We start from the raw sequence: 18,293 nt of genomic DNA on the forward strand, positions 1-18,293 counted from the left end.
TGTTTCCAGTCTGCTTGGGTGACTGTTTGACTGCTCAGAGGAAATATGAATTGCCTAAAAGTAGCTTGAATTACAAGGGTCTTGCCTCTGTATGCTCCCATACTGTTTGCATACCCTAACATATAGGGCAGGGGTAGCCAAGCTGAGGATCATGAGCTACATGTGGCTCTTTTTTATTTTGTGGCTCACTGCTAACCTCTCACAGGTGCCCACTTGCAGCTCTCAAGCATCAGATATTTACCACAGGTGGCTCTTCTGTTGAGCAAATCTGGCCACCCCTAATATAGGGTATACGTAAAGCATTATTCTGAACACGTGTCACTGATGGAAAGAGTGGAATGCTCCAACGGGTTTCCATATGTATATAGTGTTTACTCTGGTGGCACATGATGCTCAGTCTCAAATATGTGACCTTCCAGAAGGGTTTTGAAGAATTATACTGGTAAGTAACTTTCACTAATACTGTGATCTCTACCATTGACTCATGGCAGTCTGTATTCCAACAGGTGCCTCAGTTTCCCTCTCTCATCCCACCTCCTAGAAAATGGAGGTTCAGACCAGTTTTGGTTATGCTGGAAGCCTGCAGCATTTTGGCTAGGAAGCCAAATGCAGACATTTTGGCTAGGAAGATTCAGATGCTAGGATTATGGGTTCCCTAACATGACAGGGGAAAAGGGCAAGTGTGGGAGAAGGGTGGATTAGATGTCTCCTTCCCCAGGGCTATGTGTGATATATAATGACTGTGTCTCTTGTCTTATCTTCTTTCCATGCTGTCTCTTTATACTGTTCTATTTTGGCGCAACACCCTCTGAAAATGTCATCCAATCAAAATGCACTATGAAAAATCCATCTGTCCATCCATGAACCGGTCTGTGTGTCCATGCCAATGAATATTTCTGAACTTCCCTGCCCTGCTCCCTCTCCCATCACCAAAAATGAAATCACTACCTTCTGCCTTTCTCCGTTTGCTGGTTGGAACTCAACTTGCGGTATTAAAACACCCACCCTTCCCTGACCTCCTCTGATCCTCTCCATCTCAACATTTGCATCTAGAAATCGGTTGGTTTGATTACTTTCTGAACCCTACGTGCCTTACTTTAATGAAGAGCATCTTTCTGGCACATTGCATGAACGTTTGAGCCAAAGATGCCTGCAATTTACTAGCCAGCTTGCTCTTTCAGCCTGCTCCAAACTCAACCCCAGCCCCATTTTGTGTCATGCATTTTATGTTACTCGGATTCACATATTGTTTCCAGTAACTGCACGGGAAGGATATGCTGTCGTGGATGAGTATTGCAGCCTTGACATACCACTCTCTAAGGACACTCTTCAACCGGTGCCCTCCAGCTGTGTTGTGTTACATCTTCCAGCACCACCCAGGCACTGCAGCAGTTGGTAGGGCAGGGGTGATAACAGTTGTAGTCCAACACAGCTGAAAGGTGCTGTGCACACCTGGAAGGCACGTTTGGGCAAAAGTGCTCTAAAGAGATGAGTCCATTTGATTTGAAATCTGCAGTGAGAAGAACAGGTGGATGCAATGAAGCATGCTGCCGGGAGAAGCAAGTTTTTGCTGACTTCCTTCTTAGCTGCTCAGCATTAGTCCATTTTCAGTATGCACTCCTATGGGAGCTCTAAAAAAGGCAGGGTAAGGAAAAGAAGGCAAAAGAAAAATTATAGCAAGGCAGATTCTCCACTGTCAGTTGCTATGTGAGGAGAAATTTGTGATAGTATCACGTGCATGTCCCTTATTTTATGATTTCCAGAATGCCATGGCAGTTTGCTTATGTATGGCAGCCATCATATATCATATATATTTTTGGTGTGTGCAGAGGCAGATAGAATAGTTAATATAACGCTTGCCCTTTAATTATCCCTCTGAACAAAGGACAGAAGTTTTCCATTCTATGTACACATGCATACAAGCCTCTTCACTCAAACCTCTTCAGCCCTCCCATAACAGAACCTTAGCTGGGTCTCCGACTATCTCTTCTCGTAGTGTCACACACAACACACACTTCCCATCAATACATGCGGGCAGACACTAAAGTGTTTATCATGCACCAAGCATACAGATCCCCTGTCTTGGTAGATAAAATAGAACTGGCCCTTACTAGAAGGAACATATTTTTAAAAATAAATTAAAATGGAAATCAATCGGAAGCCCATTTAGAAGAGCTGAAAGGAAAATTGCCTTTCCTTGGCATATTCCTTTCCTTGGAAGTCAGTTGTGTAGGGTCAGTTACAGACAGACCTTTTTTATCTTCAGGGCCACATCCAGTGTTACTTTTGTAACACACATACACACTCTGGCATTGGTTTGGTCTTAAGCCTTATGTATACAACAGTAAAGAAGCATTGCATATGTGTCTTTCACAAATTTGACACAACAAGTATGATCTGTTGATCTCATTCTTTCAAAGTGAATGAGGCACACATACAAATGTTTTCCATAATTTTTTGCACATCTTTATTTTCCTTGTAGAAATGAAGCATGTGACACTGATAGGATGAATTGGTACTACAGTTCTGAATGTTCAGCTGCTCAAAGGACAATGTGGTTTAGATCCAATGTTTATAAGGAGGAGGGAGTTAACAGTTTTGCTGGAATTAAAAGTATCCATAGGAAGTTGGCAGGCACGTACTGTTTGGAACAGTAGATACTCAGCCAAGGAGCAAACGGGATGACTTTGGGCCAGTCACAGACTCTCAGCCCAACCAACCTCACAGAGTGGCTGTTGTGAGGATAAGACTGAGAGCAGGAGGAGGAGAAAGATATAGGCTGCCTTGAGTTCCTTGAGGCAGCTAGATCTAGGCCCTGAAGGAATTTTGCTCACTTAGTAGCTTCTGCTGTCCTGACATTGTGACCTGAAAACCCTAAGGTCTAATGAGTGTCACAAAGGAAGAACAGGACAGAAATTCACTTCAAGGGTTAAAAGAATGTTTAAAGCCATTATGGAGAACCAGCTTTGGACTGGAACTTGAGAGATCCAGCTTGCAGACCCACTGAGCCATGAAGTTCATTGGGTGATTTGGGCCAGTCATTCATCCATAGCCTAACGTACCTCACAGTGTTGTCTTAAAAAAATGGAGAGGAGGAGGATCATATAAACTGCCTCAGAAGGAGAGGGTAGGATAGAAAAATAAATCATAATCTAAAATATTTGACTGAAGGATTCTAGATGTAAGACATTGGCCATAAAACAGGAGTGTTTAAAAAGCAGTGCTGGAAATGAACCTCGGCATGTAGCAGAGGAGGACTAGTGGAAGAGGAGGAATGGTGTATTGCACCATTCCCAGTGACCAGAGTGGGGGTAGCTTTCCCACAGTGAACAGGTGTGGTGATTTCCCTCTCTCTCTCTCTCTCTCTCTCTCTCTCTCTCTCTCTCTCTCTCTCTTTCTCTCTCCTGCATGAATATCATTTTTTCTGTTTGTTCTGCATGATCTGAGCCTGAAGGTCTAATCCATTGGTTTCATCCTATTGCATGCTGTTATAAAGCCATTGCCACTATGATCATGCATGAGCACTAAAATAAATTACACAGCCAGCCTTTTGAGAGTCTTGAAGAGGGATGGGCTTATAGCTTCTGGGAACACACACACACTGACACACAGTGAAGATGGAGTTACGAAGTTCCTCTGGCTGGCAGCAGAGAGTGTACTACCTGGAGTTCTTTGGCTGCAAGGCCTGGTGTCTTATAATGTCCACTGTGTGATTGGCATGGTGACACTTTAATCTTTGTTTGTAATTATGGAGCAAGCACACAGTAAGTCAGGTATATGTTGAGCCTTCCCACCAGTCTCTTGACATGTGTAGTCTCTGAGTCTTTCTTTTTTGTTCAGTTTTTCTGGGAGTTTGTTTGTGTCTGAGGGGCGCTATTGCACAGATAGTTAAACAAGCCTCATGGCTTGTGATGGTGCAACTACATTCTGTCTTGTGATGTGTGTTGCCCAGATATCCCAGCATACTCAGACAACCACAGCACAGTCAGTAAAGCCACATGGCAGAGCTCTTTAGATCCATTAGAAACTGCTGGCTTGGCACTTGCATATCGCAATTTTCATTCCTGGTGTATGCAGTGAGGCATCAAAGTCTGGTTCCAGTGGAATCAGCCTGGAAACTGGCAAGAGTCCGCGGGACAAAATGAATAAACATCCACAATGAAGTAAAACTTGGGACTTTTTTTTTAGCAAGGTCTTTTTGCCCAGAAATAGACTTCAAGCATTTTTACATTAGGAAGTATAGAGTCATGCTAGAGTGTACTTCTTCTATCCCAGAAGCTTATATACCATTTTCTCTGAAGGAGACAGGTAAAAATGCATCTTGGTGAACCCAACAGGAATGTATGCTTTTCCTATTGTGCTGGAAGCACTTTTTTATTTTAGTTGCAAATTGCTTGATAACAACCATTCATTCTTCAGGGCCTCGAGATGTGTGGCTTGACACCTGTTGGATGCACAAGGCAGATGCATTTTTCATCCAGAATCTCTTATATATAATTGCAAGCCTCCAGTCATCCCTCAACGATCCCCTTCCTTGCTGGCACTTGTCTTGCTTTCCCCTCTCTCTGGATTTGTGTGCATAGAACATGTGTGATGTGAGGCCACACAATAATGTTCTACTTGCTTGTGTCAAAAAAATCAGTGCATTTGGTTGTGGGTAACTTAAAAATGTAGTCCTGTGTTGATGAGCAATCATTGATTTCCCAAGCAAATATTTTTCCAAGGGAGGGTGGCCTTATTATCATGCTAGTTATCTTCATGTGGGTGATCCCTCTCCCTTTCTTTGCTGCTCAGTCATCCTTACTAATCTTACTAACCACTGCAGGGGTAGCCTGGGTTTACTTACACACCAAGCCCCTGGGTCTGATGTCCGCACACCCACACCCTGATCCTGCTCATGCCACTTTCCCTTCATCTCCCCAGAACAACTTCATCAACCTGAGTTTCCTTAGGCTGTTCCGAGCTGCCCGCCTCATTAAGCTGCTCCGACAGGGCTACACCATCCGCATCCTGCTCTGGACCTTTGTCCAGTCCTTTAAGGTAATGTTCGAGTGCATTGAGTTACTAACTGAGAGTCTTTGGGATGTGAAGTAGGGGAAGTGGGGTGGGGGGAGTGATTAGGAGTGCAGAAAGTTTAAGAGGCAATGTCTCGAGGCACCCATTCCCATCAACCTCCCTGTTCATTCTCTGCCCTGTTAACATGGAATCATGGGCTTCTTCTGCCATAGTGCTGATACTGAACCTTGTTTTGTGAGCAGCATTCAATTGGCTTGCTCTTTTACATGGCTAAATAATTACAGCAGGATTTCTGTAGTAAGGATGGGATGCAGCAGGAGGTGTGGGGAAGGGCAACAAAGCCTGCAAGCACTTCTTTTCATGAAACTGGTGGGAAGCAAGGAATCTATATCCCCAGTAAAACAAGTGTGGTTGCATTAAAATTAAGAAGCTTAGAAAAAATGTATGCCCATGTTTCCTCCCACTAGGCCCTTCCATATGTGTGTCTGCTGATTGCAATGCTTTTCTTCATCTACGCAATTATTGGAATGCAGGTAAGTGGAAGCACACCATTACCCCAAGCTTGATCTCAATGTGCATACTAGCACAGCATGGGGTCTGTAGTGCTATTAGCTTCATGTTGGGACTTTTGAACTTCCAGAGTGAGACCTAGCATGACAGGTTACACAGGAACTTAATGGCATGAAGAACCTGGATAGGAAGATACTGATTGGTGGGAGATTCAGGACAGATAAAAGAAGGTTTTTCTCATACAGTCCACAGCTACACTGTTGAATTTTCTACCATAAGGCAATAATAATGGCCACCAGTTTATCTGGCTTAAAGAGGGGTGGTCGAGTTCATGGAGGAATCAGTGACTACTAATCCTAATAGCCATGTGCTGTCTCAAGTACCAGAGGCAATATGGCTCTGTACATCAGTTGGGTGGGAGGGTTCTACTGCGCTCATGTCATGTTGGGTGTGAACAGAATGGTGGACTAGAGGGACCTTGGCCTGATCCAGCATGGTCCTTCTCATGTTCTTACTGTGCAAGCATGGAGGACTGCAGCACATTGAATAGCCAATGGCATCATCACCACACTTGTGCTAAATCCCGTAGGTCTCCATGTTCACATGGCAACTCCTGCTGTGTTGAAAAAAAGTGCGGACAGCTAGTTCATAACGACATTTTGTATTGTGGTTATCCTTAAGTGTTGCCACTATAATATAGCCTTACCATCTCCAATAGCTAAAGCAAAGGTTGCTGGATTATTTCAATTTAGTATGCCATTGGACTGTTGTTTGGTCATGCATCAGTATTCAGACACACACATACACTCTGCAGCCCTTTGCTATTAGAGGAGAAATTGGATTAAAGAGAGAATGGGGATGATCAGAGTCAGGAACTAGCCCAGAAGAGCCTCCACAGTTACTGCTTGCTAGTGGGTACTTCCAGATGAAGGGCTCCTTTCACTAACAAATCAACAAACATTGTGCAAGCATTCCATTGTTTCCTTTTTAAATGAATTGAAGCTGTGAGAAGACATATTTACAACTGGAAGGTGATATCATCTGTTCTTCCTATACAGATGAGGCTGAGCAATGGTGTTATAAAAGCCTTTTCTGGCAGCACCTGGTCTTCTACAGAGGGGGAGATGCAGAGAATAGCGATGCCTTCATCCTCTGTGTTTGAGGATGTAGCCCTGCCTCCCTTTCTCAATTCATTGGATTTGTCCCCAAAATTACCTGAAGCCTGGGACAGAGGACATTCCTCTGCCACCTCACCATTAACAGACAGCAAAGGGCTCTTTAGCCCTGCTAAAGCTGACACCTGTGGAACAGGGCATAGTTCCATTAAGTCAAAGCATCACTCCTCTTGAGACAGTCACTCTGCTTTTCAATTATTTAAAGCTTATTGTTAATTCTAAAATGTCATTTTTATTGGTGTGATTTGCATCTGGTTTAACCATGTAAAAAGCCCCACAGTAAATTGTCTTGGGTCTGGACCACCTGTAGCCCACCCTGAACTCTTCCCGTGCATGGTCCCTGTAGGCCCTAGCCTGGAACAGGATACCTTTTAACTTCCTGACTCTCTGCAGACATGCAAATGAGCCTTATTCAGCTGTGCTGACAGGCCACTTGGCACCCCGTGCTGCAAGCACTGGCTTTTCCACCACTGGATGGCAACTTTGGGGAACTTGCTCTTTCCTGAAGACTTAGGTTCATCTTGCTCTTCAGGTCTTTGGTAACATCAGCATTGATCACGATGAGGATATGTCTGAGGACGACATGCCTGCCATCACGGAGCACAACAATTTCCGCACTTTTTTTCAGGCCCTGATGCTTCTGTTTAGGTGAGTTGCACATTCAGTTTTGTAGCCTTCACAATACAGGGCAATGACTGTGCCACAATCAAATTGGCTATCTTTTGGTAGTGGGTGAGAGATTGCATTCTACAGTCCTTATGCCTACCCAACAGGGTTGAATCAGTATGCTGTAAAAGCAACAATGAAGTTGTATTACTAAGCTTCATCACAGGTAAGAGATCCTTCTGAAACTTGCATCCATAGTCTGGCAGAGATGGCTGTTTCAATAATGTCTGTGCTCAAAGGTTTACAGTCCTTTGCTTATTGGTACTGCAAGCAACACACAAGATGAAGATGCTCCCACCTGAATGTCCCCAGCACTCGCCATCTTTTTCTCTTCTTTGTTTTCCAGGAGTGCCACAGGTGAGGCTTGGCATGAGATTATGCTCGCCTGTCTGAGTGGGAAGCCATGTGATGAAAAAGCAGACCTCAAAGGCCGGGAGTGTGGCAACGAATTTGCATATTTCTATTTTGTTTCCTTCATCTTCCTATGCTCTTTCTTGGTGAGTCAAAGGACAGAAGGGGGATGAAATAGGGGAGGCAACATGGGACTGGGCTGCACAGGTGGAAGGAACCATGAATCATGAAACCAAAAGGTTGCCAACAGAAGACCTTTCCAAGATGATTGTCCTAATGTGCAACAGTGGAGGGTGATGTGGGAATCTTTTCTCAAGATAGCACTTGAGGATAAAGAGCTCTGTATATTTTGCAGTCTATGCTCATTATCAACCATACAGTAAGAGAAGTAGCAGAGGGGAAGCAAGCTTAATTCTCTAGTTTCTTGGTGCATCATCTGATGTGAATGTGCATTTTAATAAGTATAAGTAGCAGCAAAGGCATTCCAAATAGCTGTTTAGGCATCTAGACATTTTTGCCAGAGGAAAATCATTGTTTTTTCTAGCACTCAAATCATAACATATTGCTATTAGGAAAACACAACTTTCTTCCTAACTAACATTTCCATGAAAGTATCACATACTCATATTGGTTAGTGCCTCTACCATACTTGCTACTGAACAATACACTCTTCTCTGATCCTTTGTCCATTTTCATACCATAATGGTTTTTAAATACGTTTTTATTTTAAAATGTGCTCTTTTACTGCTGTGTTTCTGACTGTATAAATCCAAAAGATGCACTTGGGCAACCTTTAAAAAGATTCAAGGAGAAAACACTAACAGATCTCACCCTTCCATTGCCCCTCATTTTATGGGCTCAAATTTTCCCACTTCTAATTGCTTACCTCTCTTTGTCTGCTCCAGCTTTCCCCAATCTAGTGCCATCCAGATATGTTGGAGTGTAACTCCTGTAATTCCCAGTTAGCATATCATGGTGTTGAATTAAGACTCATTAGCTTTATGACAAGTGGAGCTTAAAATCTCCCTGTTCCCAGTGGAGCTTAAAACTACTAGAACTTGCTTGATGATTTGGATCCACACAACTGTCTCAATTTCTTAGAATCTCCTTAGTGGTGACTGTGGAGATGATGAGTGCCTGCAATTCAGAATTTTCTACTAGACCATTACCTCTAGCATTCATTTTTCTGCTGTATTACTCATTAGTGGGACTAGTAGGGGAAGCTTTGTGAAGTTGCACAACCTCTCCCCAAATGAAGATCTCATGTGCTTGTAGACAAAATGGTGCAGTGTGGAAGTGCTCCTTTTCATGGTCTTAGCCAGCCCGTTAAGTCCTCTTCTAAGTTAGGGCATTCCTCATACACAAGCACCATTTTCCCACTTGCCCCAATGTTCAGTAGCTCTCCTTGGTGACTGAGCAAGCTTAGTCCCCATTAGGTTTCTTGGGGAGGAGCCCAAATACCTCCCTCTCGTGTGTGGATGGTGTCACTTGGGCTGCTTAAGAATCAGCTCTCAGAGAATTCAATATTCCTTTCACACATCGTGCCCTGACCCTGCACTCTAGAGGGAGTGCCAATCAGGAGGGAGGGATGACTTTTCAGTCCCTTGCAGCACTTTCACTCTTGTTGTTGTCACCTCTCGGACGATGACCAGGTTGTTCTGTAGCTGCAACCTGCACCTCTTGAATATTATCCACCTGGTGGTAAGGCCTGCTGTCACAGGAGGCTCATTTGAGGTGGGCAAGCAGCCTTTGCCCTATGACAAACGTGTGTGCCAAGGGAAGTGCGTGGGTATGCTAATTTTAAGTTTCAATATGCTGATTTTATGTCTGCTGTTTGCATGTATATAAATGTATTAGTCTATCCTTGCTATTATGTATAATAAGACTGCATGTGCACGCCTGTTACTGTATTGGTCCTTGCCACTGGTGGCTTGAGCTCACATAGACTCTGAGCCACAGAAAGGCTTCAGCAAGTTTTCTGGAATCTCCACTTATTTCACCTCCCTGTATCTCTCTCCCTTCTTTTTTTGATACTACAGATGTTGAACCTTTTTGTGGCTGTAATCATGGACAACTTTGAATATCTGACCCGTGACTCCTCCATTTTGGGGCCCCACCACCTGGATGAGTATGTGCGTGTGTGGGCTGAGTATGATCCTGCTGCTTGGTAAGGACACACCTACTTTCCCCTTCCCAATGCTAAACTCAGGACCCTCACCTTGCCCCAAGCAAAAGCTTGGGGAAAGGATCAGATTGATCCTTGCTTGGGGTCATGCCTCCTTAATAAGGAGACCTGGGGCAGAGGAGGGAGGAGAAGTGGATCTTAATAGCTAGGCAGAGAGGCAGGAACCCAAGATTCCTGTGTTCTAAGTCCAACTCTATCGGAAAGTGGGATCTAGTGGTTAGAAAGACAAAAGCAGTGGAAGCCAAGATGCTTGAGTTCTCTTGATTTCCCTCACAGAAGAAAAGCACTTGATTGGTAGGGGCATCAACTCTGGAGCTCTCATTCCACTTGTGGGAGGAAACAGAGTAGAGCAAGAGGGATGAGGAGGTGTTAGAATTCGGTTTGGAAAAGAAGACCAGGAACTTCTGCTCCATCTATTCTAACAGAGCTAAGATAGGAAACTATCCTGACAGCTACGGAGGACAGGCACCTAGGCTGAAACGGAGATTGGAGCCATTGCCTCTGTTTGCATGCAGCTCCACTGTGAGTCACCCACCTTAGCTGAGCTCCAGTCAACATGGCGCTGTGGCCACTGCCACTTTGCCATTCCTGTTTTCAGTCCTTTTGGCTAATTTCAGTGGGTCTCACCAGAAACAAGTGACTGGAAGAAGCAAATGTGCAGAGTTTGTTGCTGATTAACATTTCCTCTTTCAATTTTAGGTGTTTGCAGCTGGATTCTGTAAAGTCCATACACATCCACCCTCATACTGCCCTAGATGTTCAAAAGGGCATGATGTGTGCCCTGTGCCTTTTCCCTATTCTGCCTTGTGGGCTACATAGCCCATACAATAGGAGATATGAGCAGTATCACTAGCAATGATTGAGCCAGGCACTTTTATTCCCAGTGAAGCCCCTGACAGTGGCTATGCTTCATGGTTTGTGCCAATTTAGCAGCACCTGGGCCAAAAAAGGGGTACTGGGGTGTACTCACTTTGCAGTTTGCACAAAACCTACGGGTATTCACTGTTGTTCTGCAGTCAATGAAATGCACACAGTAGCTCTGTTAGCAATAGATGACACATTCCTATTATTTCAATCTGTAGAAGTGTGTGAGAGAGAGACAGAGAGCAAGAGAGAGGCGGGGCGGAGAGAGAGATGCTGTGTGTGACTCTGTGTGTGTCTGGGGCCTGGCCTTCCATTTTGGTGTGTAACACGTCTCTTGTCGTTTTACCTCGGGGTGGACACCAGGCAAGCTGCTGCTGCAAGCAGGCACAGTCAGCAGAGCTGTAATGATTGGCACCTGACAGAAAGTCCACCCAATGTTCTCTTATTATCGTTTGTCATCCCTGTGCCCCGCTGAGAGTGAATGCCCGTTGTGTCCAGGTTTAATGTGTTTGTTTACGCTGCCAGCCCTAATCGGCAAGCCCTGCCAAGCCCAGCTGAGGGAGTGTCTGTGAAGGAGCCTGTGCTGTGCGGGGACAGAAGATTCAGGTCTGCCCCCACCTGAGCACTGGTTTCTGTGCATTTGTTAATAACCCCCAAAATAAAAGGAAGGAGGTGAAATGTTGTAGTGAATCCCAGTAAGCCCTCAGTACAGCGACTCAATACAAAGGGTCCATCATGACTTTGGAAAGCCAGCAACATCTAGTGGAACAAATGTCCAAGTTGGGACACAGGGTTCAAATAGATCTGATCTGTGCTGCTCTGACACATGAGCTAAGATAAAATTGTATCTCTGCTGTGTAAAGCTCAGTTGTATCGCCCCTGTGTATTGAAGTAAATGACCCTGTCTGCCTTCCTTTCCACAGTGTTGGTGAGGGAGCCTCTAGGGCTGCAGCTAAGCTTCACCTGCCTGGCTCTAAGAGGGCCTTTTCCACTTACTGCAGCCAATGGCAGAGTTCAGCTCCTCCACATAACCTGAGGGTGGTGGTATGGCTGGGCTGACAGACTCTAGCCAGCAGTCCTGCTATGTTCTGTGTGTTCTTGACAGTGTTTGTATTTCTCTTGCCCTGTAGCGTCTGCACTAACCCCCATGTATTCTTCTTGCAGTGGCCGAATTCATTATAAGGATATGTACAGTTTATTACGTGTAATATCTCCCCCCCTGGGCTTAGGCAAGAAATGCCCTCATAGGGTTGCTTGCAAGGTTTGACTTACACTAAAACCTGCTAGCATCAACGGAATGAATGTTGCTTATGGTTTCTTTAATATATATATTTCATATATATATATATGTATATATATCTGTACACATATCTATCTATATATTGCACTTTCAAGAGTAATTTAGTAATGTAACTAGCCAACAGAATGCGTGAAATGATGCTGCCACCCAGACCAGTAACGCATGGAGCATACATACCAGTTACCTTGAACCATCTCTGCTTGCTGTTAGCTGGAGCTAGGCCTGGAGGGTTCTATGAGTCTCTCTGTACCCACCTCCACCCCCCTCTGCACATCACTGTTCCATCTGGGGAGGACAGAGACTCCATTGACACCTCTACCATTTTCCCCTTCCCCTCCTATCCAATTCGTTCCACCCTCCCTCTTCCTCTACCCTCTCTCCCTGCCCTCCTCCCCCATTGGCAAAGAGGGGCTTCTCATCTCAATCTGTCTTTCTCTTTCTCTCCTTCTTTCTATGGTTCTTCATTACTAAGAGCACCTGGCTCTACACTCCTTGGCCCAACAAGCCCGTGGGGAGGGTGCGGTGGGTTTTTGCATTCTTACCTCAGGTTGAGTAAAACAGATGGAGGCCATGCTTATCTTAAATCCAGCCACAGTTTGAGGAACCACCCTTCTACTCCCAGTCATCCATGAAGATCAAGCATATTCAAGCTCTTGGCTGACAAGCAGCACAGTAATCTTTGCATTTTTATCTTCCGTTTTTTTTTCCTTTTCCAATTGTTTTCCAAATTTTTTCTTCTTTGCATCTCTCTCTCTCTCTCTCTCCTATTTTCCGTGTATTTTTCCTTTTTAAATTATTATTTTTATTTTGTGTTTGTTTTATTTTTAATTTTTTGCTCCCAGGGGCCGGATGACTTTCATGGACATGTATGAGATGCTGAGACATATGTCTCCACCCCTGGGGCTAGGGAAGAAATGCCCAGCCCGTGTTGCTTATAAGGTAGAATATATATATATTTTTTCAAAAGACATAAGAAATATTTCAAGTTAGCTTCATTTTTAATTCTTTTTTCCCAAAAACAAAATGTTTAAACCTATGATTTTTGTACATTTCTTCTATCCCTCCTCCTGATCAAATTTCTTGAGCAGTAACAGTGTGTCTGTTCAGAACTGTTAGCATTCCATGTTTCAGAGACTCCATTATGGCCAGAAAATGTGGGGCGGGTAAGAAACAAACCCAAGGCACAGACTCCTACTCAGACTCCCCTCTCAGTGTGCCATCAGCTCATCCTTCTATATCCAGCCTAAAAGGCATTTCTTTAAAAACATTTGACTTCCCATACCTCTTGCCACCCCTCAAACAACCTCTACAGCTGTGGTTTGCTATGGAGCTACCCAGCCAATACAGACACATCAAATTAACTGGGAATAACAAAGCCGGAAGGGGAAGAGAGATCAAAGATCGAAAACTTAACAAATGAAGTTATAAGAACATTAATCAGGCCAATGTGTAGATAACAAGGAAAGAGAAAGAAAACTAAAACCAGAATTAAAATCTAGTTAACCACATTGTTGAAACAGTTTAAGCATAGCAATATGAAATGAAAACAAGCCTTCAGTATTTGTATAAGGAACACTGGAGAGAAAAATTATGTTATCCCAATCAGATAAGAGCATGTAATGCACTTATGTCTGGAGATTTCACAGAGCATCTGCCCATAGGTGCAACTTAACCATGTAGCCTATAACTAGAAATTTGCCTTCCTCATCCATTTTGGAATGAATCCCACAATTGAGATGAAATGTCTATCTTTCCCATCTTTCCTGACTGCAGCATACATGTGCAACAACATTAAGACTAAAGATCCTGTTGCAGCCTTCACAGCGTAGATGATCGTACCCTCCCTATAATTACAAACTTAATTACATTAAGTAAGCAGGGACTGAAGGGAGTTGTAATATAAACATTTGAAAAACAGTACGTTTGGGAAGGCTGGTCTAGAGTCTACTTTGAATCTGGATTTACACTCTCTGTGCCCCAAAGTATGTCTGGGTAGTAAATCAGGACAAATTATAAATCAGTTCTGGTTCCATACGAACCTACTGGATTATAAGGAGAATCTAAAGATGATTTCAACTAGAAGAGAAGAGTACCACTAGTTCTCAGAGGAAGCTGTTACTAGGTTTCCCCTGAGTAGTTTGAGATGCAAGTAATCTTTCTGTACCTTTTTGAATTTCGCAAAAAATTAAAATACAAACAAGTTAGTAAGAAGGCTCCTTCTCTGCTGCTTGTTCCCAGGCAGGTGAAAAAAGCAACCAGATTTGATTCTGAATGAGATCCATAGCAATTGGAATAGCTTGGTCACTTCAAGCTGTATTGAGGTGACCACTACTGGTTCTGCAGTATAGCACTAAATCAGTAGTACAGGGAATATAGAATTGACATATAATTTTGTACAATGATACTTTTGGAATACATCACAGTGCTATCCATACTGATCCTGGTAGTTCAACCAATGTGCCACTGGAGCTGGAAGGTGGAATTGTGGAAGGTGGAATTATGGTGGAATTGGCACCATGGCACATGACTAGCAGCTGTCAGTTGGCCTGACACCTAAAAAATCCTCCATCTAGACATGAACTGAAATTTAAAGGAGGAAAAAAAGTTTAGATTGCTTGCTATTCAATCCAGTTTTACACTGGTAAAAGTGGTATTAGTTCAAAACTTGTTCAAATTCTCACCTTTGTTATGGCTCTCAGTTATACACAGCCAGAACTGTAGGACTCAAATAGACAAGACCAGCAGCAGGACTTATGCCCAGAGAAAATGCCTTCCATTTAAGAGCAGAAGGAGACCAGAACTGTGGATAGAGCCCAGTTCTGTTTGGGATTGGGCTCCATCCACATAGCAGCCTATGGGTTGCTGTTGATTCTGCGATCAAGGTTGCTCACTCATGTCCTTCCGGCTGCCTATATTTGGTTATGGGAAAATGTTCTCATGGTATTTCTAATGGTTTTTTGATCTCTTTGTGTCACTTAAAACAGACACCCACACCTTTTCAGTACTTCTGCCTCCATGATGGTGTAACTTCCTATGAAAGAACACAACCTTAGGGGAAGTAGTTCAGAAATAAATTAACTAAACTTTTTCTCTGCCCCTTCTCTCTGCTGCTCCATGCCTCCTTCTCTGTCAATGCAGTTCTAACCTATCGGAAGCTTCCCCCTCCTTTGCCCTCAATATCTTCATTCTCAACCCTCTTACACACCTCACTACCTCATCCATAACTATTACTATTTCTCCTTTCTCATTTCTACCACTTGCCATTTACAGCTTCATGTGTGTGTGTGTGTGTGTGTGTGTGCACGTGTGCAGACGAGTGTGATCTTCCTTCCACCTTAACCATTGGGTTTCTGTTGCTGGTTCATGGCACAGCTATTGAAATGTTCCCTGTCACTTGAACAGAAATGACTTCTGCAGCCATTGGCTTCTGCAGTCATTGAGTGTGGAGAGAAAACCAATATACAACATTGGTAGAGAAAAGCGATAATACAGTGGAATATACAAGCAAGGTACAGTGAGCAAAAAAGGGGATATACAATATATAAAATATACATTGAGCATGGAGAGAGAAGGGGTATATAGCTTTTCAGTGGGGACAGAATCTGTAGTTTCAAGTTCCAGTGCAGTATGACGCAACATCTTGTACAATGAACGTGTTACTGTATGATGGAAAGATTGGGACTAATTGAGAAATGGGGGAAAATCACATCCACTCAAACAAGACCAACAAAGATATGGGGAATGCTTCAAAAGGGTAATGGTGAGTAGCTGGAAATACCTTTGACTAAGGTTCTTCAGGTGAAGGATTGTACTGCCCTGGCTTTAAGATGTTCCATCCACCCTAGTATCCTGACCTCAGCAGTAACAAGAAGTACCATTTCAGAGGATGGCAGACCAGCTGCTGCACTGAACCATACTGAGGTAATCAAAGGTCTAAGAGAGGCAAGAACATTGCTCTGTTAAGAGAAGAGCCACATGGGAGCAGTGAAATTGCCCAGCTGTGCAAATGCCACTACATCCATCTGATCTTGAGTATTTGTATAGTTCCACTTCTCACACAGAATTTCTGCATTTCTAGGTCACCAAAGTAGAAGTCATAGGAGAAATGGGAAGCTGTTCTCAACTGCCACTTACCACTGAACAAAACATGCTAGCTCAACCAGGTTTTCAGTAGATCCTATTTTCAGGTTTCAGGTACTATTCTAGTTTGGGATTAGGTAGAGGAGGGGAATGTTTTATTTACCTTGCAGTGTACCTGACATGACCACTCTGCTGGAGAATTTAACACCCAGACTAAATTTAAACAAGTTACTGCTCTTACTCTGGCATATTTTGATATCTGCAGTTGTAATATTACTAGTAGGAATAGTAATGGTACAGCATTTGAAATCAGTGTGAGTAGTTAAGAGTGCAGGTCTGGGACTTGGGAGATCCAGGTTCTACTCCCCACTCAGCCATGGAGCCAACTGGGTGACCTTGAGCTGATCACAAACTCTCAGCCTGATCTACCTCACAAGAGTTGTTGTTGTACGGATAAGGTTATAAGAGCCAGTGTGGTGTAGTGGTTAAGAGCATGGGACTGGGACTCAGACGATCTGAGTTCTAGTCCCTGCTCAGTCATGGAGCCAACTGGGTGACTTTGGGCCAGTCACAGACTCTCAGCCCAACCTACTTCACAGGGTTGTTGTTGTGGGGATAAGATGGAGGAGGAGATGTAAGCTGCCTTGAGCCCTTTGTAGGAAAAAGGCAGGATATAAATTGGAAAATAAATAAGCAAGCAAGCAAGCAAGAGGAGGATAAATATGTAAGCCGCTTTGAGTTCTTTAAAAAAGGAAAAGGGATAAAATCTAATAAACAAATGTAGTTAGCTACTTCCAGTACATTAAAAAAACTTGAAGTGTCCTTGTTTGAAGATTTAATATCTAAACATAGCTGACATGAGAGAAAATAATTTAAAAGCCTTCATAAATTATCCCATCACAATTGCGAATCAAAGCATTGTTGTTGTCTAAAGGAATGCCCATTTTTTGGCAGTAGCTAGGGTTTGCAAAGCTGAGGCTAGTGCACCAAATGCACCCATTCCTAGAGGTTTTGCCATGGCCCTGCATGCCTGAGTTACATCCTCTTTGGGCTGCCTTTGAAAAGAGTTTGGACATTGCGGCTGGTCCAGAATGTTGTAATCAGACTGAACTGGCATCAGTTACAGGAACTATGTGACTCCCTCATTACAGCAGCTCCACTGACCCGCAGTTCATTTCTGGGCAGAATTTAAACTGCTGGTTATGACCTATAAGGCCTTATATAAGTTAGAACCATTCAGGCTACCTGTAACACCACAGACTCCTGTATGAGCCTGCCCAGGTTTTAAAATCTTAAGAGGAGTCCCTGCACTTTGTCCCACCACCATCAGATGCACATTCAGAAAGGACACGAGAGAAGGCCTTCTTCGTGACCCTTCCAGGGTGCTGGAACTTAACAGTGAGATAATAGGTTGGCTTCCTCTCTTTTCTTCCACTGGCAGGGAGAGACACTTTTATTCAGGCAAGCCTTTGGCATGTGAACTAATTGGTTGTTGAAGTGGACTTGAATTGGTTGGGTGTTGTCTATTTCTTTTATTGTGCTTTTAATTGCATTTTAATGGATCTGTCCTTTTAATGTTTTAATTAAGATTTTATTTTTGATAAAACCTTAATTATACATTACATAAAACCTTATAATTTTATTATTAAACCCTTTAAGCACCATTTTGGTGGAAAGCAGTTGATAAAAAGAGACATTAGAGGAAACAGAATTCCAAACACACGGAGAAGCAAATTAAAAAGGTCAAAGATCAGAAACAGAAGAGGATATTTTTGGCCTAAGCAAAAGCAGGTGACTACAGGAACAGATTGTATTACCTGAAGAATTATTAAAGAAACCACATAAGGAAAGGAAAGACGATGAGAAGATTTGAAGAGCTGAAAAATAGCAGAAATATTGATCAAGAGTCAATTTTGACAAGGGTAAAAAAAATACCTTCATTAGAGACAAAAATGAATTTGAGAAAGAATGAGAGACAAGAATCAAAACAGCATTGCTATAGATATGAAGCAAGAAAGAGTGACAGCTGTGTTGTTGCCAATAGTCAACGAACAAAGAAGGTTTAGAACTGGTTTTGTCCATCTTTATTTAAAGTGCTACTAAGCAAAAGTGCAGTGATGACAAATGAAAGGAAGATGGAGGAACA

General features: G+C 43.2%; 1 protein-coding gene across 1 annotated transcript in view; it reads left to right on the plus strand.

The window, feature by feature from the left end:
* CACNA1A (calcium voltage-gated channel subunit alpha1 A) overlaps positions 1-18,293 on the plus strand; it is a 220,110-nt gene that overhangs the window by 155,124 nt on the left and 46,693 nt on the right. Inside the window, exons 33-38 of the mRNA XM_044454096.1 lie at positions 4,924-5,040; positions 5,484-5,549; positions 7,234-7,349; positions 7,714-7,864; positions 9,758-9,885; positions 12,910-13,006. Coding sequence (XP_044310031.1) covers positions 4,924-5,040; positions 5,484-5,549; positions 7,234-7,349; positions 7,714-7,864; positions 9,758-9,885; positions 12,910-13,006 — 675 coding nt within the window. The remainder of the gene's footprint in view (positions 1-4,923; positions 5,041-5,483; positions 5,550-7,233; positions 7,350-7,713; positions 7,865-9,757; positions 9,886-12,909; positions 13,007-18,293) is intronic.

Source organism: Varanus komodoensis, unplaced genomic scaffold (genome assembly GCF_004798865.1).
Source record: "Varanus komodoensis strain SLA01 unplaced genomic scaffold, ASM479886v1 scaffold7_1, whole genome shotgun sequence".
Lineage (NCBI taxonomy): Eukaryota > Metazoa > Chordata > Lepidosauria > Squamata > Varanidae > Varanus > Varanus komodoensis.